Source organism: Rhea americana, unplaced genomic scaffold, assembly GCF_003343005.1.
Source record: "Rhea americana isolate MKP2758 unplaced genomic scaffold, rheAme1 scaffold_56, whole genome shotgun sequence".
Classification (NCBI taxonomy): Eukaryota; Metazoa; Chordata; class Aves; order Rheiformes; family Rheidae; genus Rhea; species Rhea americana.
Genome location: NW_028186712.1, coordinates 1,101,461 through 1,126,566, shown reverse-complemented (window position 1 = coordinate 1,126,566; position 25,106 = coordinate 1,101,461). Strand labels below are relative to the sequence as shown.

General features: G+C 36.0%; 1 protein-coding gene across 5 annotated transcripts in view; it reads right to left on the bottom strand.

Moving 5' to 3' along the window:
- ROBO1 (roundabout guidance receptor 1) overlaps positions 1-25,106 on the bottom strand; it is a 723,192-nt gene that overhangs the window by 623,993 nt on the left and 74,093 nt on the right. For all 5 annotated transcript variants that reach the window (XM_085318890.1, XM_085318895.1, XM_085318896.1 and 2 more), the window contains exon 2: positions 6,053-6,193. In XM_085318890.1, the coding sequence (XP_085175016.1) occupies positions 6,053-6,140 (88 nt within the window). In that variant the 5' untranslated portion in view covers positions 6,141-6,193. The remainder of the gene's footprint in view (positions 1-6,052; positions 6,194-25,106) is intronic.

Genomic DNA, 25,106 nt, shown 5'->3' with positions numbered 1-25,106 from the left:
CAAGTCACTCAGTTTGCTCCAGTGCATTTTGATGAGTTAATTAGGAGGAGAGTGCCGCACATGAGGTTTTCCAGTCAGGTTCATCACAAAGGCCACATCATCAAAGCAAAATAGCTGTATGTTCTACAGCTAGATTAAAGATCTGGATTTCTTCATTAAGTGTCTTGCAGCTGACTGTGCCTCTTGGTTTGTCTCCATCTATTCATCTATTCATGCAACTAAGTAAAGTGTCATGCTTTATTTATTTCTTTTTAAAGGCTAACAAAGAAACAGTGAATTGAAGTACAGCTGGCAATCTTTTCATTAATTAAGACCTCCCTGTACACAGTGACAATCTCTAGAAGGCAAGGATACACTGGGTTCCCCCTCCGCCTTTGGTATCAGACTTCTCTCAAGGTGCAATCCTACTGGGAGGATTTCCATACCCTCATCATCCTCACAAAAGAAAAAAAAAGCGGGAAGGACGGGAAGGAGAGGAACTAAGATTATGCCATAAAGCCAAGAAACGTGAAACAATCTGAGAACCTTGAAAATGTGTTGGTGTCAATCAAAATAAAAAAGATACATAATAAAATTGCAAAAATCAGCTAGCACGTATCACACAGAGTCAGAACCAATTTAGTCATAATACCACAAATCAAGAATCACAGCAATGCATTTTTACTTCTACCAGCAGGGATGACCAGGAAAATTATGTGGCCATTATGCAGTTAGATTAACTCAAATCAATATTTGAGATTTACTATACAGTTCCCATTTTCTGATAGCAAGAAATGATTCTCTTTTGTTATAAAGTAATCTGGTTTGCAGCCTCCTAATGGAAATTACACATAGTAACATATGATTCTTTCTTGATGACAAATACATTGTATCATAACATAAGGTGGTGTAGCATTAATTCATAAATACTGGGATACAAGAATATAAATTAATGCAAAATATTTTTTAAATAGCATATTACCCTGCCATTCAAAGACTAATGAATACTTCATGAGGTAATATAGGTTTTCAGTTTAAAAAGAGATACCAGTTGAAAACTGTATGCTGTTATGTATCTTCATAAAATTGCATAGACCTGCATACAAATACACGCTGGTCAGACTGCACGTTTCAAAGTACTGGTACGACCTCAGTTTGTGCCTGCTCCCCTCTACAAAAGGTTACAGTATATCCTACGTTTATTGCAGGACAGGAAAGAAGCAAAAGGCAGGCAGGCAGGCGCTCACACTCACCCACCCGCTTACTTTTCATGCGAATGGATACCATCTTTTTCCTGGTTTAACTTCAAAGACAGCACTGTTCTGAATACAACCTCCCTTTCCACCCCTCTCCCCCCAAAAAACAACTAGATGACCTCCAGAGATTTTTTTGACAAATCAACAAGTTTACCTGCATGCCACAGCTATATACTAAAAACACTTCCAGTCCTATATCTATATATAAGCCTTTAATCAAAAGTAGTTAAAGGCTACCTTCATCTGGGCTCAGATTCAACTAAGAACATAAGTGGATTTTACATATTATTTTAAATTTTGATGCTGTTAAGTCACAGATTCCTCTGCTTTTAGAATTTACATACCCTAGCCACATAAAGTGCTATTCCTGAGAAGGTTTGGCTTTACATCAGGTTTGACCTTTTTGGCATCTATCCTTCACCTTATTTCCTCTGTGACCTACAAACTTCACTATCCTGCTCAGGTGCTCTGAAATGCTCACTGGTTCATCACAAAACAAGATTAAAAATTGACAAAATCACCATATTTTAGTTATCAGTTCAGTATAGATGAAATTTTCAATCTCTCGATTGAAGAGATTCAAATCCTATACCCTACTTCTTGAAAACTATCAACAGAGAACTAGTTACTCAATCTCCTCAGCTCAATGAATTTTCATGGTTCTTTTACTGCTTCACAATTAGGGGCTTATACAGAATTTGAGCATCCAATTCTCTTTTTTTTTCTGACTCTATGTCCAAAAATAAGCAGTGGTTAAACCATGGTCTGAGTTGGGCTAAACATTTTATCATAATTCTTGGAAAAAACATAAAATCAACCAACTTCCTTAACTAAACTATTCAATGACACAATTAAATCATCGAGAGACTTATCTGAAGTATTTTACTGAAAATTTGTTTGGGCACTTTAAAAGCACAGAAAAATGAGTGAGCATACATTACGTTACAAAAGATGGTCATAATCTTCCTTAAGCAACGATGGAAGATCTTTAAGTGCCAGCAATTATTTTTTCAAGGTGGCTTCATAGGTTGCAGGGAAATAGGGAATATAGAATTTCCTGTCAAAATGCACCAATAATGCATACAAACACAGAGTACTATATTCACAAAACAAATTCCTGTTTTCACAAGCAAGCGAAAAGGGAAACCTACAAATCTATACGCCATTTTCACTAGCCAGGTCTGAGATTCTTGAGGACTGCAAAATTAAGGAGTGATTTTAAAAATCACAACAAATAACCTGATAGAAAAGACAGAACTTAATGGTTAATGATGCTACTGAATTATGGTCCACTTGATGAAAGCTCTGAAGGAAAGGATTCCAGATTCCATTATGACTGTTTACAGCTTGGTGTGGCCTCTAAGGTGGGCACAGTGGGAAGGTACCTACTCTAAGCTAAGGGCAGTAGAAAATTTGAATTTATGAAAATTTCATTATGAATTATAATTGTCTTCTGTTGAAAGAGGAAAATAAGCTACGGTAGACATTCTATTTCATCTAGTAATGAGCCAAGAAGTATTAGCAAAACAAAATTTAAAATATTTTTGTCTACTCTGGGAGAGGTCAAAACCTGGGCTGGTTCTCTTCAAAACTTCAGGAAGCTTCTATATGATTATCAGATTTTTTTTTTAATTTATGCTAGTAAAACATATTTCTCAAGTTTATATTTTGTTTAACTGGTTTCTCCTAAAAGAAACCAATTTCCTGAAAAAACATTGCATGTTACACATTTAAATTTCTGAAAAAGTATCAGAAAAAAAATCATTTTTACTGAAAAATGATGAAAATAAGGCAAGCATCATAGCTCAGCTTTAGTATTTGCTCAGATATTCAGGACCACAGAGGTCTATAAGCCTCTATCAAAACCTCTCAAAAAACTGTGTTCAAAAGAGGTTTTTTACTCATCCTCCTTTTCCCACAGAATTGTTACAAAAAACTGCAAGTCTACCAGAAGCATTAGAAATTTGTCATTCTACACTTTTATACGGCTTTCTTGGTCAAGGTATCGCTGCAGAGCTCAAAAACTGACTAAATTCCACAAATCTGGAATCTGTTCCATTCAGCATGGCATTTTGATCTTCCACAATACTTCCTGCTAAAGGATCTGATCCTAAGCCCAACGAAATCCATGAAGAAAGTTCCTACTGCCTCTGTATCAGGTCCTAAATCTGAAAGCTCACACTCCTACCAACTAAACTGAAAAAAAAAAAATGTCCCAGCTTAAGCTATTAAATTTTTTTGCTGCATGTGGGATTTGTATTTCTTTTGTTGTATTTTAATGCATTCTTGACAATGTGGGATAACTCAAAGAAAATCTTCAATGACTTAACTAAAAACATGGAGCTCAACACATGCATATACAGAATTTGTTCATGTCATGTTTTCTTAGATCAATGACTTCAAAATCAATGATCAAGTTATCCAGCTTTAAATATGCAGAGTACCAGAAAAAAAAATCACACCTTTCTTAGATAATGTTCAACCCTGATTAAATAAAGATGTGCCAGGGCAGAGATACTCTATGCCTCAGGAGACAGCCATAGTGGAACCGAGAGTGTATTTTATATGTGAGTTAGAGGTAAGATGTAATGACACAAGATGAGAGGTTCAATTGTGATTTTTCATAAAGGGGGGAGGATAGTACTTCCCTGTGGACCCCATATGCAAAGGAGTGATACTCAACAAGAATACATGAAAAGATTCAGCAATAAACGATTCAAAGTTGTAAGATCACTATTAGCATTCATTATGTTTCACAGAAGCCAAGAATTCCAGTTCTGAGGTTAGGCTTTAACATATTTCTGCTAGTTTATCATATGAAATTACAGCTATATCATCAATAACTTGGAACAATTTTAGGCTTTTAGGCAAGAAAGAACTAAAGAATTTGAAACAATAAAATTTCCTTTTTTTTTTAAGGTTTCACAGGGCAGATGGTATAGAAATAATTTCATTCCATCTGTTATTTTGAAATATGGTCAGATTTTTATTGAAATAAAATAATAATTACATTACTAAAATTATGTTCACAGGTTTTTAGCTGCTATCTTATGTGCTTTTAGCAATCCCCAGTAAAACCTGTTATCTACTGCTCTGATGATACTTTTTAAGGATAGAGCAGAGTTCCAAAAAAGCATTGTTGCTTTTTTCCCACTGGGGAAAAAGATTTGAGATTTTGCATAGATCTCTTTCTGTGTGTTAAAAAAAATGAGAGAGAGAGACATGCCTTTGTAAGTAGAAGACATAAAAAGAGCAAAATGAATGGGATGAACTGCTTAAAGAAAAAAAAAAAGATCCTGCTTTATTTGATCTTTTGTGATAATCACACTTTTGGCACCCTACCAGCTAGGCTGAGCACACTCATGTCTGGCCAAGGAGAGTAATCTCTTGGTTCAAGTCTGAGGTCTGTGATGAAAATTACAAAGCAGGGATAAAATAAAAATGCCACATGTGATTTTATTCTGAAACTAATTTGATGGAAAAAGTAATACAATGCAAACAGCCTTTTTAGTAGAGTCTACAAAACTGTGAATAAATTGAAACCAATACACCTGGATGGAGTTAGCTATCATGAAAATACACTGGCATCTGCAGGCATTCCTTTTAAAAAAAGCTGTAGATGTCTTTCCGACAGGTAAATTGCTTTGAAATGATGTTTGAAGTCTGAGGTCAAATTTTTAAGGTGATAATTTTAACTTATGCATTCTTTTATTGTATAGTTATTTTAGGTTCTCCAACATAATGCATTTGAAACCATTTACATATATATATGTATACACACATCAATTACTTCCCTTAATTTATTTTCTATGGACTGTCATTCATTACAGGTCAACATACCTTTGAGGGAAAAACCTTCTCTTTTCATTGAGTAATCTATATTTGAGCAAGCTGCTGACCGATACATAGACAAGAATTGTACAGGAACAGAATTTTGAGGTTATAAATCCAGCCAGTAGAGTCTTCTACATTGTTAATCAGATCCAAAACAGCAAAAAAAACCCAAAAATCAGTATGTCACTTTTTCATATGTTTATTGACGCTTCCTACATTTTACTGAATGGATGTGCACTATTAACAGTGCCGCTGGATGTTTATTTGGGTTTTTGAACAACAAATATTAAAGATGATTCAGAATGACTCAGAAGCTGTTCTCACCAATTTACTCTAAAAAAAACACAGATTTTGTTTCTTGTACATTGTTTCATTAAAAATCCACTCAAGTTGCTCACCCAAGTGCAATGGTATAGGTTACCTATTTTACTACTACCTCTCTTTTTAAAGCTGGATAGTAGTTTAATTCTGTACATAGTTATTATTCTTCTCTGCCTTAGTAAGAACCTATGTAGACATCAGGATGATAACAGATTGCTAGAACTTCCCTAAAAACACTGCATTTCAGCTATTTCATATTAGCAATGGTCTGCTGTTTTATTTTTTCTTTAGGATAAAGTTCTCTGTAGATTTCCTATTCTTTTTGATCTTCAAGTCTGTTTCTGCACTCTGTTTTCCTCCCTCCATGAGCAGTGTTAATCAAAGGAATGTTCAATACCACCTTAACCTTCTCATATTTTCAGGCCACTCCTTTTATGTATTTTCCTTTGTAACCAAAATGAAATTCATTGGTGTTTAGATTCTATGGTGCTTTTTAAATTCTGTGTTTTAAACATACTCACACATATCTATCACTCACCCACACACATATACACACGTAAATATATGGACAGTATTTTACGTATGTACATGGATACATTCACACTGGCATCATGCTAATTCATAAAAATAGGAACACTCATGTTTAAATAAAAGGTACCTACCTGGAATAAGCTGACCCACTAACTGATGGCATCTAGAAAGGCTGAATACAGCTACTATGACCAAAAAAGGATAATGTTTCCATTTCATGATTTTTCCTTCCTTGCATTACACCAGCTCAGCAGCACTACTGTATATGTTATCTGCAATAGAAATGGAAATAAGAATTGAAGGATCAGTGATAATTTTAAGGTACTTTCAAATCATTTTTTTCCGGTATAACTTCTGTCAAGTTTGCTGGTTTCAATACAGTTAACTATTAAAATAATATTAAAATTTCTAACATTTATGAAGCTATAAACTACAACCAGAAATATACTAACTATTCTTTCAAAGCAGACTAGACTAAAAATGATACTTTAAAGGTAGGTATGAGAAACCTCATAGTACACAGGTAAAGCACTGCATATTCTTTGAGCTGTCATGAAACCTAAGTTATCAAAGTAATTGCTCAGTTCTGCAAGGTAATTCAGTGTAGGCTTAATCCATCCCTGTTCAAGGAAATTCTTAAATACTTGAAGAACACTTCAGTGTTTTTCAACCCTGCATAACCATGGTTAAAACTTTAGTACATCAGTTTTCTTGTGACATGGTGTTTTACTGATTGAGAACTACGGATAATTTTACCCAGTAAGACTGTGAACAGTTAAATCAACTTTCTAGTGAGTTTTTGCATTCATAAGGGCAGAAAATTTCCATGTCATCTGCAGAAAAATTGAAGGCTAAGAAGGGAACAGATCTTTTGAATTGTGACCTCTACAATCATTTTTCTGACCACCACAACTCTAAGTTGAAAAATATTCGCAACTCTGCCATTGTTTAAAAGTAATTTCTCCTCATCCTACTCACTTCTTACACTCCAGCTACATTACCAACTTAGTACTGACTTTGCCAGACTCTCCAAGCCTTGTTCCCACTACACCAATCTGTCAAAAATGAATTTCTCTTACAGGTGCTCAGCAACATCTTATGGGTTTTTTTTTTTAGAAAAACCTCTAAATTAAATACCGTCAATCTTTAAAGAGATAGAAGTTTTTATTGATGTTCTTTTCTGGTGAGGGTCTTCTATCTCAAAACAAACACAAGGGTGACTGAAATGTTCCATGTATTATAAAATTTCTGAGCTTTGTGACAAGTTGCTAATGACAAAAGACACAATATTTAAAGCATTTGTCAAGTTACTAGATGGCCACAATTGTCTGACCCTAATGAACAATTTGGCACTGTACCCAGTCCTCAGTCCTAAACATAATGTGGGCTGATACATAAAGTTATGTTCCAAAAATAAATATGTTATAACTTGATAAGGTTACAGCTACACTTCTCAGTTCTCTCTCATCATACTCTTTACCCTCTTAGTTCTAAATATGTATTCTCCAAGATGAACAGTTTGGATTGTGACCCATACAATACCCAAATGCCATCAGACATAATCATAACAGTGAAAAAATTATGATGCTGTCATTCACTTGTTCAGTCTGCTGCGACAGGGGAATTTAGTTACACTATTATTGGGAATGTTCAGTGTCATCTGATACTTCTGAATATTCAAAAATGTATTAACAAGCTAAATATGAATAGGTTCAATCACCTCGCCACCTCCATTTCACATTTGCTGCCTGTGTTACACCTGTGCTGCTATTATCTTAGCAATCAGAAATAATACTCCATTTCCTACTACTGCTATTGCCTGACCTCTACAAAATATTTACCCATCCTTTTTTCCCCCTTCACCTACAACAGATACTTAAACAGTTTCTTCCACTCCCATTCTTTTAAGCACCCCTATCACTTGCATGACTGCTCTTCTCTTGCAAACAACTAAACAGCTGTTAATTGCAGAGAGCAATTAAGAGCAATTACTGGCCAAGGGGCTACACAGTGCTCTAAATGTCATTCATGACAGGACTCCAAGGCAGAAATCAGAATTAGCAACTTCAGGCCCTAGAGTATTGATCTCTTAGTCTAAATAGTAATAGAGACTTGCTTAATAGAGCTGTTTACAAAGTTGGCTTCAAATTCCTGTAGTTTCTACATCTGCACCTCCCATGTGCAAACATCAAACTGACTGGTATTTCTAACCCAAAGCCCGCAAGACAGCCCATTGAATTCAGTTCACCAAACCAAAAAAATCCACTTTTATTTATGATTTTATGCTGTTATTCCAATGCGAAGTGCTCAAACTACAGTGTTAAAGTGAAAGAATCATTGCATCAATATACACTGCAAAATCATTCAAGGACTTAGAGATTTAATGAGTCTTCCTATCCACTGGCAGGACACAACTCCTACTCCTGTTAATAGGAATCGAGAGCACAAATTCTGAGAGGAGAATTTGACTTGTGGATCCTAAAGCTGGTACATGAAAGAAACAATTAATCTCAGCAACATACATTAAGGGACATGCCCTACATGTACAGGCATCTTATACAGAAACCCCAAGCACTGTCTTTCCCGTTGTTGTCTTTTCTGTTTATACTTAAATCAGTGGACTATATCTTCTCTTTAATCCCTTTCCACATGACAGAGCTCTTCAAGAAAGTCAAACCTTGAACATCTGACTTTTTTTTGGTAAAATTTTCTTCCCTCTGATTCTGCTTGCCTCATGTTTGAATAGTATTCCATGTTAAAAGCTGAAATTATTCCAATGTTATTAAAATGCTGACTCGTCTTAAGGAAAATGTCAGTGAACATGGTTCTAATGAAGCAAATAATTTTAATACGAAAACAAAGCTTTTAAATCTAAAATTTACAAACAATTCCTATAGTAAGTAACTTTTAAACAGTCCTGAGGAGGAGGCTAATTCTCTACACTGAGGGTATAATTCATTCTTTGGAAATAGTAACCCTGATCTCGAGGAAGATGATAAACTGAAAAAAGATCACCAACATTATCAGAAACAGTTTTCAGCTACAAGTTGAGATCAGCAGAAAAGACAGAGAGAAACAAATTCCTTCTCATCATATTCTACTGCGACAGTCTAGCGATTCATCACATACAACTATAGTGGAAGAAACACACAGAAGTGTATCATTACCAAGGGAATTCAGGTGGGAATTTAAAACACAGCTTCCCTTAATACGTACTAAAAGCTCATGAAGTATCTGCCAAATGTATTTAGAACTCCTATTCATATACAAATATCTCAGTGTCATAACATTTAACTTTTTGATTATATAGCTAAGTATTCCCATGTTTGGTCCTTCTCTTCAGTTAGTCTTTTACTGTCTGAAATGTGAAACTACTATTGTAGAATGAGGACTGGCACTAATTAAATGTTGCCACTCACAGAAGAATGATGGACCAGCCATATAAACTTGCTGGCCAGAGACCTTGCTTAATTCTATATTCAACAACCGCAGATCTACACCAGTATGTGCAAGAAAAGATTCAGGTACAATGCGCTGTCCACAGCACACAATAAACACTGGTTCCTCTATGACATTATAATCATTAAAGAATCAATGGCAAATTAAACTGCACAAGCCCAGAGGGGAAAGAAGCACCACAGTAAATGTAGGGAAACGGTCTGATCAATTATTTTCTTCCACTTTCCAAGTATAGTGCTATTTATCACTATAGCTAGTGCAGCATGCAGCAGCAGAAGTAAAGACATTGAGACAAGACCAAAAAAATCAATGCTGGTTTTATCTTCATTTTTTTCCCCTTATTTTGCAATTAGATTATTATTATTGTTTGTCTCGGAAATGGTAACCAGCTTTGCAAAACCAGATTTTCACAGCATATTGAACAGAAAAAAAAGAACCGAATGGCCAGGCAATTGAGATTCTGACTCACTTCTCCTCCTCCTTCTATATGGTGCATGATTTGGGGGAAGTAGTATGCTGAAGATCATATACATACAGGATGAGATAGAATTTTGAATTGTGGTGTACCCAAAGGCCAGTTTGGAGCGGACCAGCAAAATCCGACTGAAAACTGAAGGGAGGGGGAGAGAAGGGAAACCAACTCACACTTCATTTTGAAGCAATACATACTCCTTTCGAACGCAGGCAGTCCTCAAAGGTTTTCACTGTAAGGCCTGCCGACATCAGATAGAACTTCACAGATTTTCAATCCTTTTATTGTAACATCCCAATATCTGTTAGTTGGACCCTGGACATCTGGTCATTTCTGTTTAGACTGACACTTCTTCTGAACTTACTCCTCCTGTGCTTTGTCATCTCTGAAGTTATATATCATTGAAATGAAGAACTATTTTAAACATCCTGTCTTTGTTATGCTAAATCTATTTGGAGTTTTAGGAGGATGACAAGAAAGCACTGCCATATGTTGTCTCAACTGTTTCCATTTAGGAGCAACAATGACAGAGGGCTGAGAAACTAGAAGGGAAAAAAAAAATCTGGCTAGATACTTTTTTTGTTATGAAGTAAATCAGCTCTACTGAGATCAAAGCAGCTGCAACAAATCTTTTTAAACTAGAGCAGCCACTAGTGCAGAGCAACTATGGATCTGGACTGTGACTCCTTCTAGTGAGAGTTTCAGCAGAGAGCTCAGGGAGCTGACGTGTGGCACTTATTCATGAAGCTCAACTTACTTAATGTTCTACTACATCAAACCATTTTCCTTATTTTAGAATCAGATGCTAAGTCAGTTCTTAAAACTGTAACATGAAATCTGGATTTTACTTTCTGTAAACTGTGTGTTATTTTAAACTGTGGTGAGAAAAATAAGGGTAAAAAATTGCATAATGTGCTCAGTTAACATTTTCAGGCTGACAGGTCAACAATGTCAAATACAAACTCCTATGCAAACAGTCTTGTCTAGATTTTAAGTGGCTTGATTTTCTGTATGGTATACTGCCTAAGCAGTAACACTGTAATAGCACACATAGGGTAAGTCAAAGATTCCCTCCACTCCCCTGCCCGTAATACATTGTCCACATGTCTGTATTTGTCCACTCCCACTGAAAGACTGAAACAGAAACCCAGACATCAGCATTAGCAGGGTAAACTGTGAAACATGACATACAATGTAGCCTAGATCCTAAATACCCTCTAATATGCTGCCTACCCATGAAAATTTAGTGTGAATAGCCAAACTTATGGCAAAAGGAACATCTTTTCTCCCACAAGTCTCAGTCTCACATGCAATCTCTCTACCAGAAGCTCTGCTAATCTTTAACATTTCCTTCTCTTGTCTGGCTACAAAAGTTGAGATTGATTTTGAATAATGGATAACTTTAACACAGAAGTTTTCCTCAGGGAGGAGTACATAAATGAGAGAGCAAGCAGCAGAAAGTAATTTCTGCATAAAGAAGCAATGTATTATAAGGCAATAAATATATAACACAAGGTATAAAAAATGAATTGGAGTGTCAAGAAGTGTAAAGAGAAAGCTAAAAAAATTAGAATAACTGTAAAATAGTAATTTCTAGCCGTTTCATGAATTAGGGACACTTGAAAAAACTGAGAGTGTTCTACACAGTCCTGGGTTCAGAACTTCTCCACTGTCTGACACCTAGATTGCGGCTCTCTTAAGGGGTCAAATTTGGTTATTTAGTGCTCATAGTTCTCCGCCTTTTCTGACAAATGCTCCAACTTCACTCTTTGGGAACCACAGCACCAGAATCTGGAATTCATATAGTGTATCAGTAAATGAAGTATTAAAGGGAAGCCTGACGTATAAAATGAGAGACGGTAACTTATTTCGGAAAAACAATCACAAAATCCTCAGAAACTTTAGTGTGAAATGACTGGGTAAGCTATTGGCATCAAATAGTCCTGGAGTAGCTGACTGGCTGGAGTTAGTATACTAAGCATGCCTATTAAGGCTAAAAAAGAAAGACATGGACACTAGAAAAAAACCCTGTCCTGCGGACAGTCTCTCTGTGTGATTTAAAATGAACAGATGAACACCCTCAACAGATGAGTTGAGGATGCTTGTGAGGACTTTTTTTCCTTCTTCTTCTTCTTTTTTTTTTTTTTTTTTTAATAGGAATAACCTTCTGATTCAGCAGGTAACCAGAATGTGCACATAATAACGCTAAAACACACGATGCAGTGTTGTAAGCCATTGCCTGCCATCACAGTCGTAATCAGGCCAATTGTTCCCCTGAAATGCAACAGTCAATTTGCAAGTCCAGGTTGCAACTGAAATGCAAGTCCAACTTGTAAACTACTTTTGTACAGACCTGCAGTGTTGCAGTTATTATTCAGTGACTCACAGGGGAGTAATCAGAGGTCAAAGGTAGATGGTAAGAGTCAGCAGTGAATTCACTGGACAAAACTTTCCTCAAATCCAGAAAGCGGTTTCACTTTGTTAGTCTTTTTTGTTGAAACTCCTAATAAAGCAAAAATCTGTGGGAGGAAAGGGAGAAGTGAAGATACTTGTATATTTGTATCACCTCTTTTCTGCCCCAATGGCATATTAAGTCAACAATGCCCATCTTTTTTTTCAGGTTCTCTGAATAGTACGTGACTTTCCAGACTTTCAAAGGAATATTTGGAAAGGTTGGGTAATGCATCTGTTGCAAAATTCCCGATTTTAAACATTGTGTTTTCAAATTACTTTTCTACTAAAAACTCATCGCCTTCTGAACATCAGACTCTTTTAACTCTTTTGAAGCTATTCGTACAAAAGCTCATACAAAAATATCATTAATAATGCCCTGATGTACTTTCAATGTATCAGTAGTCATATCTTTTTTTATACAGAAAATTAAAACTGGGACAAAATCGTTTATATATTCTTAGTCAATTAATAAACAACCTCTAGCAGGGAACATGCATTTTAAAAATTATTCCTAAGAAATACTGTCAATGTTCAAGCATGATCAAGCATGTTTAAGCAGTGGTCACATGAAGCAGTAAAGTGTTAGTTGTCAAAAGTACTTTGAAACATTGTCACATGGATAAGAAACAACATTTGATCACTACAGGATTACAGAAAGAAAATTCTGTGGCTGAAAAGTTAAAAAACAAAACAAAAAAACCCACCTTTGACTGCATTTCAGCTCCTCTGTTATATTTGACCTAAAAAAGCAAGGATTTTTCAAAGGCATTTAGCTTTAAACATTCACAGTACCTTTGAATGTCCTCAGCAGGACCAGAAAAGAGGGATTCAATTTTCAAAGATAATTGTGTCAGATAACCATCTCATCCCTTTTCAGAAACAATCTGATAAATACCTAATTACCAGCCAAGTGATTTCAGAGCCACACAGCTGGGCCTGAGCAAAGGCTACAGGGAATGACAAGGTCCCCTAAAGCTATCAGGGCAAGAGGCAGTTGGTCTGTGAATTGCTTCACCTTTTCAGCTGATAAAATGCATAGGAATTCCCCAGAGAAAACAAAATATTCATAAAATGTTGAAATAACAGAATCAATATTTAACCACTGAAGTTAAATATTCTTTTTCAAATAAAGTAAGGTGGAGTATACAAAACAATTACACTCCAAAATCCATCATGGTATGTATCTGAGTCCTTAAAATTACCCTTTTTCCCCCCCAAAAAAGCATTTATATACTTCTCCGTTTAACTTTACCTCATATTGATACATAATGCTTCATTTTAAGAAGCTAGTTTTAACACAATTTGTATTGCAATCTTGTTGCACACTTAAAAAAAGCATTCTGATCTTACACAGCTGTAGTCAAAAATTCAAAAGCTACCTTGGAGGAGATCTTAACTGTTAAACTAGAGAGAACTTCTAAAATGTAGCCAATGTTCTAGAACTGTCACATTTTTTGAAAAAATTAATTGAATTTAAGAAATCCATTAAAAAATACACAGTAACTTTACTTTTGAATTATTTTCTTCAATTAAAAAGACCACAGGTATATATAGCATCCCAGGTTTCAGTGAATCTTTTGAAAATTTACATTGTAAAAAGGCAACCCTGTAATCTTGCTGAATTCCTTGTCCTTGGAGAAGTGCTGGCCCCCATTACACATCCTAAATGTTAATGGAGTGGAGAGCATGAAATATCAACATAATGATGTCGAGTTGAGAATCACAGATGGGAAGCAGAGGATTACTGATAATGCTTCAACAGTATTAAATTGACCAAGTTATGTATTCCTCAGCCGTTAAGAAATGTGTGTTTGCCTTGAGAAAAATGCAACAGATCTGAGATGGTAATCTCAAAAGCATATATTACTGACCTAACTCTGTTCCTAGATTGGTGCAATTTGATTGGAATTTTGCAATATGAAATGAAGTAGGATGGATCCAGGCACTTCTGTAAATCCCACTCATAAAACTTTAAAATAAAGACACAGAGGTGTTACATATACACGGCAAAGTGAGTCAATGCTGTTCAGCATAATATGGGGACAAAGACTTGAATTCAACTGATTGACTTTACTCTGGAGTAGAACAGTAGTGATAACTACTTTTAAGTCAAGAATAAACAGAAGGACAATTTTAAAATCTGTTCCTTACAGATTCTAAACTACTAAATAACAGCATTTCTGCATGGGTCATTATTCATACTACACATAAAAAGAAACTAAAGTTTGCCTGGAAGAGCTGACACTCTGCTAGCATTTAGGCTTCAGCAGTCAGGCTAGCGTATTCAGTGGAGTAGGCAGAAAAAAGTGCTGGAATTTTGCTTATGTGCAAATTAAAGCTTGACCTCAGGTCTCAGCTTTGGTCTAACCGGTGCTGTGCTTTAAATACAGAAGTAAGATTTTCAGATGAATTCTCCAGCTACAAGTATTTTAGCAAAGTAAATAAATACTCTGAGTATGGGATTACCAAACCAATGTGATATTTCAATTTATTACATGTAAAAGGAAAGATATATTTAAACTTCTTTCTTGGTAAGAAGAATAACTCTGTTCATTCGTCTAGTCTACTTCCCTTTGGCTCAAAGTCCACAATATTAAGCACAAAATGAAGAGAAGCTCTTTCTACCCAGCAGGAGCAAGCACAAGTGCTAGATGTTAGCACGGAGTACAGTGACTGAAATTGTCCGGAAGTGAACACGTGGGTGGAGATTTAACTGAACATCTGACCTTCCACAAAGTGTGACAGAATGCAAAAAGTCTGCAAAAAGACTGTTGAGTGCTAGCCACTCAATACAAAGAAGCGAGCAAACTACAGTGCCTCAGGAAGGGTTTGTGATCTGCTGGCTCTATGCTTCTCAGGCTTAAATCTGCCATGACAGAAAGAGGTGGGAAATGGCTCCTTGTAAATTTAAAACTACCATGAAATAAAAAGGGGAAAAACAAACAAAAGTCTCAATGCTCAAAGCAAAACAGGGGATGCTCTCCACTCAGAAGCTATGAACCACTAAGCATTTGGGGACTGTGAACTGCAGTCTCTGGAAGAAAGAATGTTTGACGGATTTCATTTTTCCTTTGGAGATTTAGCTTTGAGGAAAAGAAAAATACTTCGGATTTTCTGTCCTTAATAAGAATTTAGGATTGAGAAAGGATTTGCAAATCTTGTCAAACCAATGAGCACACTCAACCACAGAAATTTCCATAGAGTTTTCAAAGAAAATTTAGCTCTCCTTTAGATTGAAACCCTCCCTCTGGGATCAGCAGTAAAGGTGAAGATTAAACAATTTAAATACTTCCAACATTGTCTCCTCCTTGGTTAGAGAGATCTGTGTGAAATGCTAACTCCTCGGGGGACAGGAAGAAGAATCCGTCTTTCAAGAAGATACTGGTAGAGCAGCAGAATCCCTGTGAAACTGAGACAGATCTGATAAAGTCATTACGGTTGTTAATAGCAACCCTTTCAACTGCTTCCCTGGACTACTCCATGGCATTTAACTGCAGCCCTGGACAGCAAGCAAGGGTAGAGCTGTCATTTCAGGAGGACGCTGGGGACTGGCTGCACTTTAGGAAAGTCTCATCCAATCTACACCCTAGGGAGGATATGAGCTTCTCTCTCTCTAAGCAAGAGAAGTGCTATTGCCTCCTAGTCTGAGACCAAAAACTAGTAAATTTTTGCTATGTTACGTAACTAAAGAAGACTTTACCATCTCACTGTCTGCCTGTTCCCACTAGCTTTTGTACCAGGAGTCCAGTTTGAAGCAAAAACAAAGATGTAAATTTTGTTTACAAAGACGCCACTGCAATTCTACAACTCCTGAGAACATAGTCTTTGAGCCAAAGCAAAGATCATAATATATCCCTTGTTTCCACCCTGTCCCCAAGAAAAACAAAGAGAGGTCATCAGCCCATGCACAACTAACTCTGTACCAGCTAAATGGGAGTGAGATGTGGGGCACTGTAATGGTAGTTCTTAAATGACATGGGGGAGACCTAAAAAGGAGATCTGGGATTACTGCAGAGTAATTTCAGCGACAGGACAAGAGGTAGTGGGCACAAACTGAAACATAGGAAGTTCCATATGAACATAAGGGAAAACTTTTTTTTCTGTGTGGGTACCAGACCACTGGAACGGACTGCCCAGAAGCTCACAGTCTCCATCCTTGGAGATACTCAAAAGCCATCTGAACACGATCCTGCGCACTCTGCTCTAGGTGACTCTGACTGAGCAGGGCGGCTGGACTAGAAGATCTCCAGAGGTCCCTTCTAACCTCGATCATTCTACGATTCTGTGAAAGTTTAGTGGATGCAGGACATAAATCTTTCAGACTCCATGTCCTTATAGTCCTGCTACTCCTGCTTTGGCCCTCTATGAGGAAAACAACCAAAAATTTGGGGGCAGGGGGAATCCTACGTGCAAGAAGTGCTATTCTATTACACCAGTGTTCTCTCTCCATTATGCTTTATGAAAGGAATTTATTTTTTCTGTGAGGTCTCATCAACCAAAGAAAAACTGAGATATCACTAGCAAGTTCTTCCCAGATAGTGGCTGGCTCCCTATTCTTATGAGCAAATATGAGAGAAGAGAGTATCTGAAGTAACAATTGAAATCTCATTTTTAGTATTTATCTAGAAGTTAAATCTCAAATAAAACATTTAAAAAACCAGAACTTCATCAAGAGCAGGATATGTAAAAGTTTCTTTCACCATGTATAGATAAATTTGAGAATGGAGATAACTACTTAAAAGAAAATCGTCCTTCTCCCTTCTTCCTTTTCTCCTTTTAAGATAAAAATCCATCACCACACAGTTTACATCATCCAATCAGTTCCAGAACATAAATTAACATCTGGAAGGTATCCGTTAAAGCGCTAACATAGCAGAGAACTCAGTTCAGTAAGATTGAATAGCCTGGAAATTTTGCCTTGCTCCCAGGCCATTATTTCCACCTTTCAGAAATGGAGAAAGTGTCAGTATACACTAGTATAAAAAGTACAGTAAATTACAGTACATAGTTTGTTTCTAAATATTATTGTAGGAAAAGGAAGAAAGATGGTTATTCTTATTAAGCTCTTAAAAATGTCCTAACCAGGAATATGCAACACATACAGGAAAGACAAGCTATCCAATGGAGATTACAAGCCTCAGAAAGGATGTCTAATATGAATTCTTATGGGAAATCTGAAAATAACATTTACATGTAAACAATAACAAAATAAGCACATCTTACCATAACAAATTCTGGCATTTCAGCTCCCCAGAGAGCCTAGCAAACCAAAGCCCAGAAAACAGTTCTTACTCACAATTTTTCCCCATCAATGCAGGGAATATTTCTAAAAGAAAACACACAGCTCCAAAAAAAGAAAATGTAGTACTGCTTTCTGTCAGACTATCTAATATACTAAAAATTCAGATTAACAGGCTAGTGTTTTGACAGGTCCCAAGTTTCTAGTGTGGATCCTCATACACTTTTCATCCATCAGATGCATAATCAGATGCTCACACATGTACTACGCTCCCTGTAACTATCATGGACACTAGCTATAAACATATTTTAAAAGTTATGGATGTGCCTGCCATAACTGGTGTGACCTTTCCTAATAGAGAAACTGCTGTATAATCACTCTCAGGTGGGCAGGAAAATAAAACATCCTGAATCATTGAAGTCAGTCAGATCAGCAGAAATTTAAAGACATAGGCCAAATAACTATACTGCTAGCTCTTAAACCTTGAAAGATTGATGCTGAAACTGACAGCTGGAGCTTTACAGAAGTAAATAATTGATTTACTAGCAGTAAACCACTATGAACAAACTAACTTGAAATTGAGGAATAATTAGGAATGGATAGAAAAAAGGCTGAATCCACAGGAATCATATTTATGACTTATTAACCATTTCAATTTTAGCCTTTCATTTAAACATTTCTCTCAATCTGTGACTACCCTCTGTTATTCACAGAAGGAGTGACCAGCATGCAAAACTTGTGACTGTCTAATTTTAAAAAGGCTGAGATCAATTTCTGAGAAAAATATGTCTGATTTTAGAGAAATTTCTATTTCTTTCCACTGAAGCATCTGTCTCTACGGAAATACCTGAAATAAAGAAGCATTCATTTTTCTAATAAGCATAAGGGATATCAGAAAACTATGCTTAAGCAGAAATAAGAGAACATCAGTGCAGGAAGACAACAATATCATATACTTCCTCTCTGAACTGGGAACAGAAATGAATTATGTTAACTAATGTTAGAAAAAGCTATACATAAACTGGCTTGTGCTACTATGTTCTACTGCCATTTGATTCTTAAAAAAGCAGTAATGCCTTCAGCAAAAAATGGTAACATTAATGTATCTTAACTTGATGAAAGGAAGACACTACAAGAAAGGGAGTCAAAATAATTTAACCTTATAATTAATGCTGCCTACAGTAGTTTCTTTCTTTACATACTGATTTTGTTCTAATATTTCCATTACTTTGATTTATATATATTTTTTCCCCCAGATAAATCTGGAAACCTAGGTCACACAGATCTTTTTGAAGCCCTCTGGTACTATGACCAATGAAAAGAAAGAACTGGATCAGTTGCTAGGCTTGTATGGCTAGAAAGTAAACTTACTTGCACTTCAAGAAGTTAGCATAAGGTCAGATGACCTAGTTAGTATTAACGACGAGGTTCACAACATGCCTCAAAGTCACACTCCTTGCACACATTAAACTGATTCAGAGCTTTTCTCTTCCAGTTCTTTTATTGCCAGTGAAAGGCAAATACATTTATTTTGAAGCCTACCCCTTATCTGTGCCAATCCACACCACAACCCACCTTGCATTCACATCCTAAAAAATCGATACTTAATTTGTTTTGGTTAGAATTCATCTCTTGCATGTACTGGCAAACAAAAAGTAAATTTGTCAAATATCACAAGCAGCTTGGACTACAGTGTACAAAATATTCATCAACTTTTTAACTGGAGAAAAGAAACAGGTACTCATTTTTTTCTCAGGGAAACCGCTTATGTAGAGTATTGAAGTAGATTAAGAGCCATGAAGTAAAGTACTGGCAGATGAAATTCTTATCTGAAATTGGCATTGATGAAAAAAGAAAAGTTAAACTGAAGTCAGGGAGAAAGAGTATGTTAAAATACACTGCTGTGCTTTGCAGTGGACCAAAGAAAATACACACTGGGACATACTCAAATATGTTTTGGAAGACAGTATCTTCATCTGTACACTGGGAAAAATTCTCCTCTTAAGTATGTCTATTGAACACAGATCTTTCATCCTCCCCTCCCCCAATATAATCCGGTTAAAAATATTCTCATAGATAAAATATAAGCAAATATAGAACAATTGATGATTGAAAAGCTGTCAACATTCTTCAAAGCAATAGATGTTGCACTACATTGTGGGGAAGGAAGACTTAGACAAATAATAATGGAGCACATGAATAAAAATTATAGTACGTTTGATTACCATGAAAACTAAGCAAATCCAAAGCCCCTGACAAGCAGTTTAAAGACCGATAGTCCCTATTTTCCAAATGGAGAAATTTGACATTCAAGAAACAAAACTCCGTGCAAAAACTTTCCTTTTTAAATATTCAGACTCCAGTCTTCAGCAGCTGATATTTACGAGACTCTACTTTTAGCAATTTGCTGCACTAATCTAAAATAGCATTGCTCACATTTACATATAAATTAAGCCAACTATATCATCACATTCTTTAATGAGTTTATTTACTTTGTACTTGGCAAAACATCTGTATTATATAGAAAATACAGGTCTTCTCTGAACATCTGGAATAGGATAAACTAAATTTTACACTAAGTATGATACAGCATACTCACAATAAAATACGAGAAGAGGGGAATTAACAAACAGTGCAGGAATGACACAATACAGTTTTACTGCTTTTCCATTTAATGCAACCTGTCAGTATAACTCGTAAGTCTAAAATACTAAATTTCACATATGAAAGTCAATCTGATCTGCTGGGCAAACATTCAGGCAATTTATTTTAATGGATCGCTGTCTCCATTCAAACATAAATCAAAACCTCTGTTATAGTAACAGGAGATAAGAAGAGATCTATCTTCAAGTCATGAAACCTGCAATAAATGCACTACCTTATTAAAAATATCTAGTTATCCTCCATTGATATTTTGTAATTGTAATTCTTATTTTGTAATTCTAATATATACTTAATAAAGCCGTTTACAAAACAAAATTCATAAGCAGCTTTATTGACAAATCATAGATTAACCTCTCCAATCCTGGTCTTCCCTCTTCTACCTGATCTCTTATATCAGCTTTCTCATTGATAGCTCACCAAGCTGGCATGTCATCAGCTTAACACAGCCAAAACTGAACTCTAAGTCCTCCCACCTAAGCACCGCATTAGAGCATCCTCCCTGTCACTCAAGCCTGTAATAAAATGTCTTTTTTGTTTCACCTTTCTCTAGTCTTCCTGTTCCAGACCATACATAAATCTTTGTGCTTCTTCTTTCACACATTAAAGATAATTTTCTTCCTTTTTGCCTGCACAGCTAAATGCTCACTTAAACTCTTAGTTCTCATTTTGATTCATTTATTCTCAAGCTCCATTGCAGCATACCAACCATTCCCTTTCAATCCTTTCTAAATGCAGTTTTTAGTTTTTATCTCCATTTACGTTTGATCACAATGGGTAAAAATTCCAGCATTATAAAACAGCCTGAGAAGTATAGAACCTTGAATCCATTTAGGATTCTAAATGGATATAGGCCATTTTTGTAAGCAGTCATGCAGCTAAAGATGCAGATTATTATTAGACACATGAACACCCACAGAAGCTTATCTCTTTGACAACGGCACATCAATTCATAAGTATCTTGGAAATTGGACAATTTCATATGTTCATCCATTCCTGATATCCTTTAACACCTTTTATTTCATGAACCATTTTCTTCAGGTTTTTTTCTTAACTTTGTCCCTTTTTTTTCTACTCTTCTTTCTTAGCATTTTAAATCCTACTACTACTACTTCTGCTAACATATATCTTATCCACAGCTTTGTCAGCTTCTCCCACAAATGTCTACTATATCATTTCACTTCATGCCTTTTGCACAAAATACCTCAGTGAACTTCCTCCTTAGCAGTGCATCTAGCTCTACAATAGAACTAGCTAAGTGTAAGATAGTTAATGCTGTAATAGTAACAAAGCAAGTAACTGTTCATACAAAGCATGTGTATCTAAATAATACATATCTGACTGCATATTGACACTTTTCTTCTATTGCGATGAATTTATATTCAAATTTATGCCAGTACTATGTGTCTGACAACAACATCCCCTCACTGGAAAAATAAATCTTTTATTGATACAGATATTAAAACTGTATCTTCTAATAGTTCATACACAGAGACTATGTAGAAAATTATTAGACTCTCAACACCAAAATTCTAAAGCCGACAATGCATAAACACAGATATTGATGTTTCATTCTTCCCTGACTGTTTCTGCCTAGGATTCCTCTCTTACATATCACAGTATAGCTTTGCTGAATTGACTATTAGAAATCTAAGCTTTCCAGGAGCAAAGAAACAACAAAAAAAAGAGACTACTAAACTAGAAAAAAAAATGCATATTGCTAGCCAGAGAGAACGCACATGGAAATTTAGTGTACTCTGATGCAGTAGTAAATTAAAAATTGTCATTCACAACTGACTCGGTGAACAAAATGAACTACCTGTTGATCCTCAGTCAATTGGTTCTGAACTTACCAGGTGCTTAATGTTGCAGAGAAAACAGATCCTCATGGCCTAGGAAAAACATCTGGCCTTATGCTGTAAACTTGTCAATGAAGGATGATCCTCAGCCAGCATGCTTCAACTTCCAAGTCAAACATGGAAGGAAGAGAGGAACGCGTCTCTATGAGGGATGTGTTTTAGAAGACTCAAGTTTCGTTAGGTAGAAAGCTTTACACTCAGACTCCAAATTAACCCCAAACCACTTGCGGCAATTTCTCTTCTGTTCAGTGGGCTGGGTTACACTATTACCCTGCCCTATTCCCTATGTCCTAACTAGCACCTTACTTAGGTTTTATCTTCAATGCATCAAAGCTGTCCCTGCAAAAACAGCAATCCACTTAGCTATTTACTCAATTCTTGTCACATATAATTCACATAGGCACCCAGCAAAGTAGCTATTTTCTTTTTATTGGTTAAGTTTTTCACTTCAGTTATGTGAGCCAACCTATATGTTACCCTCATAAACACTACAGGGAGCATAAAAGATAAGGCAAAGTAAACAGCTACATATATGGAAGAGGAAGGATGAAACTGCCTCTGCTGGCAGCAGCTTACATTTAAGCTAGAATAAGTGACTACATGACCATGGCTTTAGATCATGATTGACTCAGGACTCTAACTTATCAGAGGTTCCTAATAATAAATCTCTATCTTCTGGATGGATTTTTAAAGGGAGGAAGGAGGAGGAGGAGAGAATAAAACAGGAAGGGGAAAAAAAAGAAGACATTTTGGCAAGTGAGAACGATAGCCTTCATAGGAAGGCTTTACACATAATGAAATTATGTAAGACAAACTGCACGTCTTCCAATAAATGGTGTCCACAACTGACATCATTTATGTTCTTTCATTTACATGTTAGTTGTATATCTATAAAATAAAGCAATATTTAATTATTCTAATCAGACCCCATTATTTAGTAAAAACCTTTTGTAGATATTTGCTTTCAGAATGTTTTTGCTAAACACTAAATGTGACAGCAAAAACTATCATAGCTATTCTATAAAGAGAACTACATTAGAATCTGTATAAATGCGTCCAAGTAATACTTCGACTTTCTCTTAAAAGAGGCATTAGAACTTCCCCCTTTAATTCATTAGCCTTCATTCAACTTTGATTGCTGCTATAAAATGCTATTTCTTTTTTATGATATCATGATCAGCTTTTTTGGCTTACCATAAAGGAGTGAACATCAATCACTTGTATTATTCTACCATGATCAGTGCTCAGAAGGGAATGCTCAAGTAACTTTATTAAATCATGCATTACCTACAGCCCACAGTTAAAGACAAACAAACTGCTGAATCCAAAGCTCTCCTTATCAGAGAAATATGAATTGCCCTTTTCAAAATGTATTATTAAGAATCCCGTATGAGAAACTCTAGTAGCGAAGCCAAAAATGATTCACATGAGATACACTTTGGGCTGAAGTACTTAGAAATTTCTGGCAGAAGTGATAATTCAGCACATTTTAAATGAGGGAATAAAATGGCCAGCACATGTATTAATCATCTAATATTATTTTTTGTGTAACAGTGTGTACTCCTCTCCCTTTAATTCTTGCTAGCTGAAATGGCATTTGAGCTGAGTAGAGACTTGAGGATTCAGCTCATAACAACATACAACTAGGATTGCTTTGCCAAGTCTTCTACTACATATATCTTGGCCACAACTCTCAAGACTCCATTTATATTAAAACATATAATCAAGAGAACCAGATAGTAAGGGACATAGAAATGACTCACACTCTAAGAGTCATTTCCCAGCTTCTCGTGAAAGAGCATTTGTAACCAAAAAAATACATTTTCCTCATGTCCCATGGTAAAAGTAGTAAACATGAGCATGAAACACTTTTTTGGAGGAGTGTCAGTGTCACTCCTGAAAACAGACTGATAAAGATGGTCATGCTAGACTTCATATTTTACGTGTCCAAAAATTCAGTACGTGAAGAACTCAAATATCCCACATTTACTTCACATTGTATCATAATGAATAGTACCACATACACTGCCAATAACAATGACAGCTCATTTCAGCTGGGTCCCAAACTTCAGCTGGAAACCTGTGGGAATAACAGAAGGAGCCTTTCTGTTCGTTTCTTGAATGTGCATTTCTGTTTATCTTCTAAATGTCAGAATTAAAATGGTGACTCAAGATCCAAGTATACCTCATTATCCAAACCACAGGTTACTGAAGAGGCAGAAGGGGTTAAAACCAGGCAAGAGGTATTTTTTAGGCTATATGTGTAGATAAGTCAAAGCAATATAATTAAATGCATTTACCTTGTTGCCTGCAAAGAGATGCTGTACTAGCAAATTTATGATAATGCAATAACCTGAGTAAAATGGCCAATTAGTTGCTTGTATATTTAAAAGTCTGTTGGAAGTTAGAGGAAACAACCTAACTTCAACCACCTGAAAAGATAAAAGAAAAGAATCTCTATATTTAAAAGAATACGGCTGCCTGAGGATGAGGGCTGGGAATGAGCCAGTTATGTCAGAAAAGTGGAAAAATATAGCCCAAAGTCACATTACAGCAGAATGCTGCCTCTGAGAAGTATCTTCTAACGGGAAAGCTGTGGCGATGTTCTATTTCTGTGATACTTAGCTTGATGTTACAAAACAATTTACAACAGTAGCAGTCTTTCCAAATTTTTCATGGGCTACATGGCTACTATCCTTCTCAGCTGCTTTAGATTACTCCCTATTTTCCATACCACTTGCCTTACACTGGCTCACATCTTGTATTTGCCTAGCTCTGCTTAGAATTGCCTGATTTGAGTTCACACCACACAGCATTTGCAATAATCTTTGGCTTACTTACTCCACAATATTCACCCACAGCTATCTATTACAATTTATATGTATCTCATTTGTAACTACTTAACCACCACTCGATTTTGCCTAGGGAGGCTTTTCTTTGTTCCACATCACATGAGGGCCTGAAGTGACACAGCGACCATCCTGTGAAGACAGGCCCTTGAATGAAACCAAGTGATACTACTCCCTGAACCAAAGACAATA